Here is a 12,088-nt window from a genome sequence, read left to right as displayed (position 1 = left end):
TGGGAGGCCGAGGTGGGTGGATCACGAGGTCAAGAGATCAAGAACATCCCGGTCAACATGGTGAAACCCTGTCTCTACTAAAAATACAAAACATTAGCTGGGCATGGTGGTGCATGCCTGTAATCCCAGCTACTCAGGAGGTTGAGGCAGGAGAATTGCCTGAACCCGGGAGGCAGAGGTTGCGGTGAGCCGAGATCGCGCCATTGCACTCTAGCCTGGGTAACAAGAGTGAAACTCCTTCCAAAAAAAAAAAAAAAGAAAGAAAAATTAAAAATGCAAAAACTTGCCAGGCATGGTGGTGTGCACCTGTAATCCCACTACACATAGGCTGAGGCAGGAGAATCTCATGAACCCGGAAGGCATAAGTTACAGTAAGCCAAGATTGAGTCACTGCACTCCAGCCTGGGACAGAGCAAGACACCATCTCAAAACAAAAGCAATAACAAAAAAACAAACAACAAAACCATAGTAAGACCCTATCTCTACAAAAAGAAAATTAGCCAAGTGTGATAGTGTGCACCTGTAGTCCTAGCTACCTGGGAGGCTGAAGTGGGAGAACTGCTTGAACCCCGGGGGCCAAGGCTGCAGTGAGCTGATTGTGCCACTGCACTCCAGCCTGGGTGGCAGAGGGAAACCCTGTCTCAAAAACAAAAAAGAAAAAGAGGTGGCTCACGCTTGTAATCTCAGCACTTTGGGAGGCAGAGGTGGATGAATCACTTGAGGTCAGGAGTTTGAGACCAGCCTGGCCCACATGGTGAAACCCCTTCCCTACTAAAAATACAAAAAATTAGCTGGGTTTGGTGGCACACACTTGTAATCCCAGCTACTCAGAAGGCTGAGGCAGGAGAATCACTTGAACCCAGGAGGTGGAGGTTGCAGTGGGCCAAGATCACACCACTGCACTCCAGCCTGGGTGACAGAGTGAGTCTCTGTCTTAAAAAAAAAGAAAGAAAGAAAGAGCTAATATCTTATTGCAATACTTGAAAAACCTAAAATTAGTGCCAAAAATCTATCATAAGCAAAATATCAAAATTTAAGCCAGATGTGATGGTGCATGCCTATAATCCTAGCTACTTAGGAGGCTGAGGCAGGAGGATTGCTTGAGCCCAGGAGTTCAAGATCACACTGGGCAATATAGAGAGCCCCCCATCTCAAAAGAAAAAAAAAGAGGGCCAGGCATAGCTCACACCTGTAATCCCAACACTTTGGGAGGCCAAGGCCGGCGAATCACTTGAGGTCGGGAGTTCAAGACCAGCTTGACCAATATGAAGAAACTGTATCTCTACAAAATTAGCCAGGCATGGTGGCGCATGCCTGTAATCCCAGCTACTTGGGAGGCTGAGGCAGAGAATCGCTTGAATCTGGGAAGCAGAGGTTGTGGTGAGCTGAGATGGTGCCACTATACTCCACCCTGGGCAACAAGAGTGAAACTCCATCCAAAAAAAAAAAAAAAAGAGAAAGAAAATTAAATAAAGACAGAATCCAACAGGCTGTGCCTAGCCATACTGTAACTTGAGGCAACAGAAGTGTATCAACCTAAACGTGTTTTAACATGTCTTTAAAAATGTCTAATGGCTCGGCCCAGTGAGGTGGCTCATGCCTGTAATCCCAGCACTTTGGGAGGAAGAGGTGGGCAGATCACGAGGTCAGGAGTTCAAGACCAGCCTGGCCAAGATGTTGAAACCCCGTCTCTAAAAAAAAAAAAAAATTCTGGCCGGGCGCGGTGGCTCAAGCCTGTAATCCCAGCACTTTGGGAGGCCGAGGCGGGTGGATCACGAGGTCAAGAGATCGAGACCATCCTGGTCAACATGTTGAAACCCCGTCTCTACTAAAAATACAAAAAATCAGCTGGGCATGGTGGCGCGTGCCTGTAATCCCAGCTACTCAGGAGGCTGAGGCAGGAGAATTGCCTGAACCCAGGAGGCGGAGGTTGCGGTGAGCCGAGATCGCGCCATTGCACTCCAGCCTGGGTAACAAGAGCGAAACTCCGTCTCAAAAAAAAAAAAAATAAAAAATAAAATTCCAGTAGTTTCAATGAAAATATTATTGATTAGTTTGCTTTCATTAAAACCACAACTAAAGACAATTTTTATTCTATTTCCAGTTGATTTCCCAGCTTCTAGGCTAGAGCCAGGCACAAAGTAGGTGCTTAATAAATATCGGTAGGGGCCAGGCGAGGTGGCTCACACCTGTAATCCCAGCACTTTGGGTGGATCACCTGAGGTCAGGAGTTTGAGACCAGCCTGGCCAACATGGTGAAACCCTGTCTCTACTAAAAATACCAAAATTAATCAGGTGTGGTGGTGGGTGCCTGTGACCCCAGCTACTCAAAAGGCTGAGGCATAAGAATTGCTTGAACCTGAGAGGCAGAAGTTGCAGCGAGCTGAGATTGTGCCACTGCACTCCAGCCTGGGGGACAAAGTGAGACTCTGTCTCCAAAAAAATTAAAATTAAAAATAAATAAATAAATAAATATTGGTGGAATTAATGAATCATCAAGTGATCCTCCTCCCTCAGCCTCTCAAGTAGCTGGGTAAACAAGTGTGTACCACTACACCTAGCTGATTTTTTTAAAACTTTTTTTTTATTTTTTAATTTTATTTATTTATTTATTTATATTTTTTGAGACGGAGTTTCGCTCTTGTTACCCAGGCTGGAGTGCAATGGCGCGATCTCGGCTCACCGCAACCTCCGCCTCCTGGGTTCAGGCAATTCTCCTGCCTCAGCCTCCTGAGTAGCTGGGATTACAGGCACGCGCCACCATGCCCAGCTGATTTTTTGTATTTTTAGTAGAGATGGGGTTTCACCATGTTGACCAGGATGGCCTCGATCTCTTGACCTCGTGATCCACCCGCCTCGGCCTCCCAAAGTGCTGGGATTACAGGCGTGAGCCACCGCGCCCGGCTTTTTTTTATTGTTTTAGAGATGAAGCCTTGCTATATTGCCCAAGCTGGTCTCAAACTCCTGACCTCAAGCAATCCTCCCACCTCAGCCTCCTAAGTACCTGGGACTGCAGGTGAACACTACTGCAAATGGACATTCATGCATCAACGTACACAACATGTGTTGCGCACCTACTCTGTGCTGGATATCGTTCCAAATAGCAGGGACATAGCAGTGAACAGAACACAAAACACCCCGCCTGCCCCCACCACCTATGTGGCTGACATTGGAGAAGGAGAGACATGAAATAAAATAAGCAAAAATACACAGTATGATGGATGGTGCTGGGTGTCAAGGAGAAACTAAGGAGAAAGTGGGTAATAAAAGTGAGCAGAGTTTAATATTTTATTTTATTTATTTATTTTTTGAGATGGAGTTTTGTATATACTTATTTTTTGAGACGGAGTTTCGCTTTTATTGCTCAGGCTGGAGTGCAATGGTATGATCTCAACTCACTGCAACCTCTGCCTCCCAAGTTCAAGGGTTCTCCTGCCTCACCCACCCAGGTACCTGGGATTACAGGTGCCTGCCACCGTGCCCAGCTAATTTTTGTATTTTTAGTAGAGATGGGGTTTCCTCATGTTGGCCAGGCTGGTCTTGAACTCCTGACCTCAGGTGATCCACCCGCCTTGGTCTCCCAGAGTGCTAGGGTTACAGGTGTGAGCCACCGTGCCCGGCAGAGTTTGATATTTTAAATGGCTAGGGGCCACCTAAGAAGCCACCTGGGAAGGTGATATTTGAGCAAAGACCTAAAGGAAATCAGGGAGGTGAAATTCCTGCCTCTTCGCTCAGGAAGAGAACACTTCCACCCCTGAGTCCTCAGCTCCGCGCCAGTGCCTGGCACGTGGTAGGAGCTCCCTGAATGGATGTGGGGTGAAGCAAGGGGTGCATTGGGCACATTTGGGGGTGCCAAGCCTGAGATCGGCCCAGCCTCCCTGTGCACTCACATCTTGAAGGAGCTTCTCCAGGTTTTCCTGCAATTCGTAGAAGTAAACGGTGGTGATGAGGCCGTCGCGGGACTTTGTCAGGCAGTCCCGGGCCAGCTCGATGATCTGGTGGTGGATAAAGCTGAGCACACCATCGGCCAGCGGCAGAACGCTGTCAGGTTCGTAGGCGCGGGCGAAATCGCGCAGCTTCTCCTCCATCTGCGCGGTAGCCTGCGGGAGGGACGGAGGGGCGCGGGGCTGTGCCCGGAGGCTGTGGCCGCCAGGAGCCCACGCTGCGCACGGAGACCGCCAGGGGGCGCGCGGGGATAAGGCGAGCGAGAGTCCAGGCCGCCAGGTCACCCTGCGACCGCCTCGGTTCCCGCCTCACCTTCGGGAACCTCTCCTTGTAGACATGATTCATCATCACGATTTCGTTGTCGTAGGAGGAGGGGGAGCGCCCGGGGCTGCGGGGAGAGAAGCCCATTCTGTCCAGTTCCCTGTCTCTAAGCCCGCAGAGAGGCCCGCCCCGCCCCCAGGTGTAACCCTTTTATTCGCGGGGACAGGGGTCTCTCAATGCACCAGTCCTCAGATCACCACCTTGGTGCGAAGGAGAAGGGATGCCTGCTCACCTGAGGCTGCGCGAGCGGGGCCGCACGGCTGGGGAGCGACGGCCACCATCCTCGTCTGTGATGCTCTCGGTGCTCCCAAAGTGTTTGGAGAGGAAGTGGAGCTCATCCACCGTGGGCTGGTAGGGCAGCTGGTGCAGGCGCTCCTGGGAGGAGCAGGAGGACTGGGGAGAGGGGCGGGGCCGGGGTCAGAGCCACCGTGGGCCCCCCAACAGCTCGGGACCCTGAGCTGGGACTCCCAGGGCTGATGGGGCCACTGGGCAAGGCCAGGATCAGGACCTGATTTATGATTCTTGGATCCAGGGTCCTGGCTGGGACTCTTGGCTACATACAGGTGGACAGGGACAGACAGGGGTGGAGACAGCAAGTCTGTTAAAGCTTGGATCAAGTCATGATCCTCCTCTGTTCAGAAGAGGAGTTTTTTTAGTAGAGACAGGGTTTCACCATGTTGGCCAGGCTGGTCTTGATCTCCTGACCTCAGGTGATCCATCTGTCTCTGCCTCCCAAAGTGCTGAGATTACAAGAGTGAGCCACCCCACCCAGCCGAGTGGCTTCTTTGATGGTCCTTGGACAAGCCAGGCAAGCTCCTTCCTCAGGGCCTTTGCAGTGGCTGTTCTGCTTGGAGCACATCTACTATGAATTCTTCCTTCTCATCCTTCAAATCTTTGCTTCAATGTCAGCCCTCGGGAAGACCTCCTCTGAACAGACGCCCTTTATTCCCTATCCCTACTCTATCTTGTTTCCTCTTGCTTTATTATTTTTTTTATTATTATTTTAGAGACAGGGTCTCCACTGAGTATAGTGACTCACACCTATAATCCCAGCACTTTGGGAGGCAAAGGCAGGAGGATCACTTGAGACCAGGAGTTTGACACCAATCTGGGCAACATGGTGAAACCTTGTCTCTATTTGTTAAAATTATTTAAAATTAGGCTGGGTGCCGGGTGCAGTGGCACATGCCTGTAGTCCCAGCTACTTGGGAGGCTGAGGTAGGAGGATCACTTGAGCCCAGGAGTTCTGGGCTGTAGTGCACTATGCTGATGGGGTGTCTACATTAAGTTCGGCATCAATATGGTGACCTCCCAGGAGCAGGGCACCACCAGGTTGCCTAAGGAGGGGTGAACTGGCCCAGGTCGGAAACATAGCAGGTCAAAACTCCCTAGCTGATCAATAGTGGGATCGTGCCTGTGAATAGCCACCGCACTCCAGCCTGGACAACACAGCGAGACCCCTGTATGGGGGAAACTCCGCAAGTGCCATGTCAAGGGTCTAAAGCCTCAGCCTGTTCCCATAAAAATATTGACTTGGAAAAGATTAGAAATGTAGGCACATAGTTATTCCTTTATATAATCACATATAATCTTATAGTTACTCACATACAATCATAAAGATATATGCTCAATATAACCTTTGATTTTACTAATGACTATTGGGTTATGAAGCATGGAACTGAGGGGACATTGTGAACAAAGTGATCCTAAGGCAAGATGCTCTGAGCCCTCTGTCACGCCCGCGTAAGTGCTGCTGGAGGGCGCCTCGGCTGTGCGGCAGCGCCAGCGCTGTGAAAGCACCCACTGTTTAGCCAGCGAGGGGAGGAGATGTCCAAAATAACAGAGACCTCTCCTTCCTGGGAGAGTTAGGAGAAAACTCCGCTTCTCCAAGCTCTTGTGGCAAGGCCTGACACTGTCAGGGAAGCCCGCAGACATCCGGGGGCTTAACTGTGTCTATGTGATGCTGTGCTTCAGCGGTCCCGTTCCATGCCCACTCTCAGGCCCTGCTTCTGCACCTGGTTTCTCTTTTTCTTAAAAAATAAGAATTAATAATAGTAACATAATCTTAGTGTCCTTGATATTTCTGACAAATATGCAAAGAGAGCTGAAGCATCAGCTTTTCTCCTCTCCTCGGCTACTTGAAAGTCTTGGGCCCCCTATCTTCGAGACACGTGATTGACCTGACCCTATCACCGACCACCAGTACCTCACCCTATCTTCCCTGCCCCCTGCTTTGTACTCAATAAAAGTCAGAGTGTCCAGGCACTCGGTGCCACTGAAGGTCTCCAAGCTTTGGTTGGCAGTGGACCCCCACGTCCAAACTCTTTTCTCTATCTCTGTGTCTGTGTCTTTTATTTCTATAGTTTCTCATCTCTGCGCCAGCAGGGAGGGGCTCACAGAACCCTATAGGGCTGGACCCTATAGACCCCGTCTCTTAAAAAAAAAAAAAATATAATATATATATATATATATATATATATATATATAAAATTGGGCTAGGTGTGGTGGTTCCAGCCTGTAATCCCAGCACTTTGGGAGACCAAGGCAGGCAATTCACGAGATCAGGAGTTTGAGACCAGCCTGAGGAACATGGTGAAACCCTGCCTCTACTAAAAATACAAAAATTAGCCTGGTATGGTGGTGCGTGCCTGTAATCCCAGCTACTTAAGAGGCTGAGGCAGTAGAATGGCTTGAACCCGGGAGGTGGAGGTGGCAGTGAGCTGAGATCATGCCCTTGTACTCCGGCCTGGGCAACAGAGCGAGATCCTGTCTCAAAAAGAAAAAAAAGTATCTAAAATTTAAAAAAAGAGAGAGATGGTCTTGTGTCACCCAGGCTACAGTGAGGTAGTGCAATCATGGCTCATGGAGGCCTCAAATTCCTAGGCTCAAGTAATCTTCCCACCTCTACCTTCTGTGTAGCTGGGCCTACACCATGCTTGGCTAATTATGTTATTTTTGCAAAGACAGGGTCTTGCTATGTTGCCCAGGCTGGCTTCCAACTTCTAGGTTCAAGCAGGAACCCAGGCCTCTCAAAGTGCTGGGATTGAGGGCTGGTACAGTGGCTCATGACTGTAATCCCAGTACTTTGGGAGGCCAAGGTGGGCGGATCACCTGAGGTCAGGAGTTTGAGACCAGCCAGGCCAACAGGGTGAAACCCCATCTCTACTAAAAATATTTAAAAACTAGCTGGGTGTGGTGGTAGGTGCCTATAATCTCAGCTACTCGGGAGGCTAAGGCAGGAGAATTGCTTGAAACCAGGAGGCAGAGGTTGCATGCAGTGAGCCAACATGATGCCACTGCACTCCAGCCTGGGTAACAGAGTGAGACTCCATCTCAAAAAAAAAAATGTGCTAGGATTACAGGCATGAGCCACTATACCTGGCCCTCCTCTTGCTTTATTTCTTTTTATTTTACTTTATTTTATTTTGAGACACGGGTTTTGTTTTTGTTTTTATTTTTGTTTTTTAAAACGGGGTTTCACTATGTTGGTCAGGCTAGTCTTGAACTCCTGACCTCAGGTGATCCGCCCGCCTCAGCCTCCCAAAGTGCTAAGAATACAAACGTGAGCCACCGTGCCCGGCTGAGACAGGGTTTTTCTCTGTCCCCCAGGCTGGAGTGCAGTGGCTTGACCTCAGCTCACTGCAACCTCCACCTCCTGGCCTCAAGCAATCCTTACATCTCAGCCTCCTGAGCAGCTGGAACTACAGGCACAAGCCACCACACCTGGCTAATTTTTTTTTTTTTTTTTTTTTTGTAGAAACAGGGCTTCACCATGTTGCCCAGTTGCCCAGGTTGGTCTCAAACTCAAGTGATTTTCCTGTCTCAACCTCCCATAGTGTTGGAATTACAGGTGTAAGCCACCATGCCCCACCAAATATCTTTTTTTTTTGAGACAGAGTCTTGTTCTGTCTCCCAGGCTGGAGTGCAGTGGTGCAGTCTTGGCTCACTGCAACCTCCACTTCTCAGGTTCAAGCAATTCTCCCTGCCTCAGTCCTCCGAGTAGCTGGGATTACGGGTGCCCACCACCATGTCCGGCTAATTTTTGTATTTTTACTAGAGATGGGGTTTCACCATGTGGCCAGGCTGGCCTCAAACTCCTGACCTCAAATGATCCACATGCTTCAGCCTCCCAAAATGGTGGGATTACAGACATGGGCCACTGCGCCTGGCCAGAACAATAGTTTTAAACATCACATTGCTCACTTCCCGTCCATCTCTTTTATTTTTTAAATTGTGTACATTATCTGTAGTCTACAGAATCACAATTTTATTTATTTATTTATTTGAGATGGAGTCTCACTCTGTCACCCAGGCTGTAGTGCAGTGGTGTGATCTCAGCTCACTACAGCCTCTGCCTCCCGGGTTCAAGCAATTCTCTGCTTCAGCCTCCCAAGTAGCTGGGATTACAGGCGCCCGCCACCACGCTTGGCTAATTTTTGTATTTTTAGTAGAGACGGGCTTTCACCATCTTGGCCAGGCTGGTCTTGAACTCCTGACCTTCTGATCCACCCGCCTCAGTCTCCCAAAGTGCTGGGATTACAGGCATGAGACACCGGTGCCCAGCCATCAAACTGAAATTTTAGTATAATTTAGATAAAGAAATACAGCCATTCCATGGCTCCCCCACTGGATTTAGAATAAAGCCTCCCTCGCTGCCCTGGCTGACAAGGTTCCAGCCTGATCAGGGTCATGGGCTGCCTCATCTCTATTCCTCCCCTGCAACCCAAAGTTCCAGCCACACAAGGCTACTTTCAACTTTCCAAACACTGCCAGTTTTCTGTGCTCTCTAGAGGTCTGCACCATGCTGTTCCCCCTACCTGAAACACTCTTCTTCCCTCTCTTCCACCTGCCAAACTCCTGCTGGTCCTTTGTCTTGGCTTCAATGTCACCTCCTCCAGGAAGCCTTCCTTGACAACCCCCCAAGCTGAGTCACATGCCTCTCCTCTGCTATCACTTCACCTTGTGCTACTTGCATCAAAGTTCTGACCATTCTAGCTGGGCCTGGTGGTTCATGCCTGTAATCCCAGCACTTTGGGAGGCTGAGGTGGGTGGATCACCTGTGGTCAGGAGTTCAAGAGCAGCCTGACCAACATGGCAAAATTCCATCTCTATAAAAGAAAAAAAAACCCAAAGTTTTGACCATTCTATTTTGTGGATGCCTTCTTCCTGGCTCATCTTCCCTTATGAGGGCTGCGGGAATATTTGCACTCTGGCCTGGCTTATAGAACCCGCCTGTATGACAGTCTCATAATAAATGTCTGCTGAACGTTGTGCCAACGGATGGAAAAGGGAACCATGGGCATGGGTAGAAAAGGGAGCAGATGGAGAGACTTTGGGTATTGCAGGGGGTGAGCAAATGGACTCTGGGTGAAAGCTGTGGACAGACGCAGCCCAGCTGCTGACATCAGGGTAAATGGCTTAACTCACAGAGCTTTATGCCACCAGCTGTAAATGAGTGAGTCAGAAATGAGTAGGAAGGGCCCTCCCAGAAATGTGTTCAGGGCAGAGAATAGGGCTTTGGGTGGGGTGGACCCATAACTCTTTAATAGATAGTCAAGTGGACACTCTTGAAGAATGGGGAAACCCAAACTCTCTCTCTTTTTTTTTTTTCTCACTTTGTCTTCCTGACTGGAGGATAGCGGTGCAATCTCAGCTCACTGTAGCCTAGACCTCCCAGGCTCAAACGATCCTCCCATCTCAACCTCCCAAATGGCAGGGACCACAAGTGTGTACCAACATGTCAAACTAACTTTTAGTTTTTTATAGGGACAAGGGTTGCCCAGGCTGGTCTTGAACTCCTGGGCTCAAGCAATTCTCCTGCCGTGGCCTCCCAAAGCACTGGGATTACAGGCATAAAAGCCACTGTGCCTGGCCCTAAATAGTAATCAAGCCCAGCCTGGACTGCTGGGTGTGGGTCTTCAGGCTGGAGGGGCCCCTGCATTCCTTACCCATCCGCCCACTCCACCCACTTGCCACACTCACCGAGACGGTGGAGCTGGGTGTGTTGGTGCCATAGCCGGATGAAGGGAGAGAGGCCAGAGACCACCGGCGTCCGTCCGCCCTGGAACCCAGCCAAGGTGCTCAGAAGCCACCAGGCCCCAGCGGTGCCCCCATTCCTCAGGGTGTAGGTGAAGCCACTGGCCACGGCCAGGGTGGGGGCTGGGGAACATATCTGCACTCTGAGATTCCTCAAGGCCGTCAGAATCAAGGGGATAAAGAGGGACTCTTCCAGGCAGGCACAGGGAATTGGTGGGAGGATCCATCCCTTCTCTCCTCCCCATGGTCCCCTCTCTTAATATCCAGAGTGGACACCAAGAACTGGAAAAGTCCCTGCCCAATGAAGCCTTTCCAGAGACATTCTAGAAGTCTCCCCCAAGTGAACACTCCATGAGAAAGCTCTCAGAGGGAGACTCTGGGGTCTTCTCAGAAAAGAAAGACCCCTCCCATCCCCACACACACTCTGACATAGGATCTTATGTCCTTACACTCTCGGGCACTCAGACACAATCACTGTTGCAGCCAAACCCATTAATGTTGGTACGACTATCAGGTCAGGCTCACATACTAGCAGTGCACACATTCACACTTCACACACACCCAAGACACACGCACACATGACTCCTCAATACAGACAGCCACACATATTCACTGTCCCATCCGTGGACCAAAATATCACACTCTCACACATTAACACACAATCACACGTGCAAGACCAAACATGCACTCACCTATTGACACTTGAGCTTACAGAAAGACTCAGACCCACAGACTGACCCAAACATACTCTACACTTTCGCATTCACACAGATGTACATTCCAGACACCCATGCTCACACCACACATTGAAATCTGCACACGACACACTCATTCACACTCAAATGCAGATGCACACTCACAGGGACACACATTGGCACGTGATCATGTGAGTGCACAACACACATTGGCATGTGCACCTGTGAGTGTGTGGCTGTGAGACAATAAACACTGGCCAGGTGTGGTGGCTCACACCTATAATCCTAGCATTTTGGGAGGCCAAGGCAGGCGGATCACCTGAGGTCAGAAGTGTGAGACCAGCCTGACCAATCTGGTGAAACCCGTCTCTACTAAAAATACAAAAAATTAGCTGGACGTGGTGGTGGGTGCCTGTAATCCCAGCTACTTGGGAGGCTGAGCCAGGAAAATTGATTGAACCCGGGAGGTAGAGATTGCAGTGAGCTGAGATAGAGCCATTGCACTCCAGCCTGGACAACAGAGCACGACTCCGTCTCAAGAAAAGAAAAAAAGAGAGAGACAGTGAACACTGTGACTTTGCGTTTATTATCTCAGAGCCACACACACACACGCTTACACCCACACAGATTGCACACTCACCTGGAAACACACCTGGCATGCTCCCTCACATATTCACAGATGCTTCCAGTTCTACAGACACATGTCCACACTCGCAGACTCATGCCACTGAATAGGCATGTGATCCCTCACACAGTCACAATTACACACACAAACACCAGCACACAGATTGCATAGTTACAAGGACACACACACCCCATTCATTAGACTTCTCCCTTCCTCCTTCCTCCCAGCAGTGCCCTCACTCAGCCCTCCCCGCTTGCGGATAAACACGTGAGACCCAATTCTAGAGCCTTGCCCCGGCTCTCTATTGCCCTCAGCTAAATTCCATGGTCAACAGGCGTTTCCCCCACTTTCCCAAGGGAGCTGTCGTCTGTCCCCATAGTCTCCCTTGACTCTCACAACACAGCCTTCATCAGTCTTTGCAATGATCCCCATTCTCTGGCCTGCCTGCCCTATTCAACTCAGAGGG

General features: G+C 49.9%; 1 protein-coding gene across 5 annotated transcripts in view; it reads right to left on the bottom strand.

Moving 5' to 3' along the window:
• MAST1 (microtubule associated serine/threonine kinase 1) overlaps positions 1 to 12,088 on the bottom strand; it is a 45,182-nt gene that overhangs the window by 24,670 nt on the left and 8,424 nt on the right. For 4 of the 5 annotated variants that reach the window (XM_032265821.1, XM_032265822.1, XM_032265820.1 and 1 more), the window contains 4 exons: positions 10,249 to 10,327; positions 4,499 to 4,659; positions 4,258 to 4,333; positions 3,891 to 4,100 (listed from right to left, as the gene is read on the bottom strand). In XM_032265821.1, the coding sequence (XP_032121712.1) occupies positions 3,891 to 4,100; positions 4,258 to 4,333; positions 4,499 to 4,659; positions 10,249 to 10,327 (526 nt within the window). The remainder of the gene's footprint in view (positions 1 to 3,890; positions 4,101 to 4,257; positions 4,334 to 4,498; positions 4,660 to 10,248; positions 10,328 to 12,088) is intronic. The other variant, XM_032265823.1, reaches the window with a different exon arrangement.

The sequence above is a fragment of the Sapajus apella genome, unplaced genomic scaffold (assembly GCF_009761245.1).
Source record: "Sapajus apella isolate SASKATOON/1434 unplaced genomic scaffold, GSC_monkey_1.0 scaffold152, whole genome shotgun sequence".
Lineage (NCBI taxonomy): Eukaryota > Metazoa > Chordata > Mammalia > Primates > Cebidae > Sapajus > Sapajus apella.
This window is presented reverse-complemented; position numbering and strand designations above follow the sequence as displayed.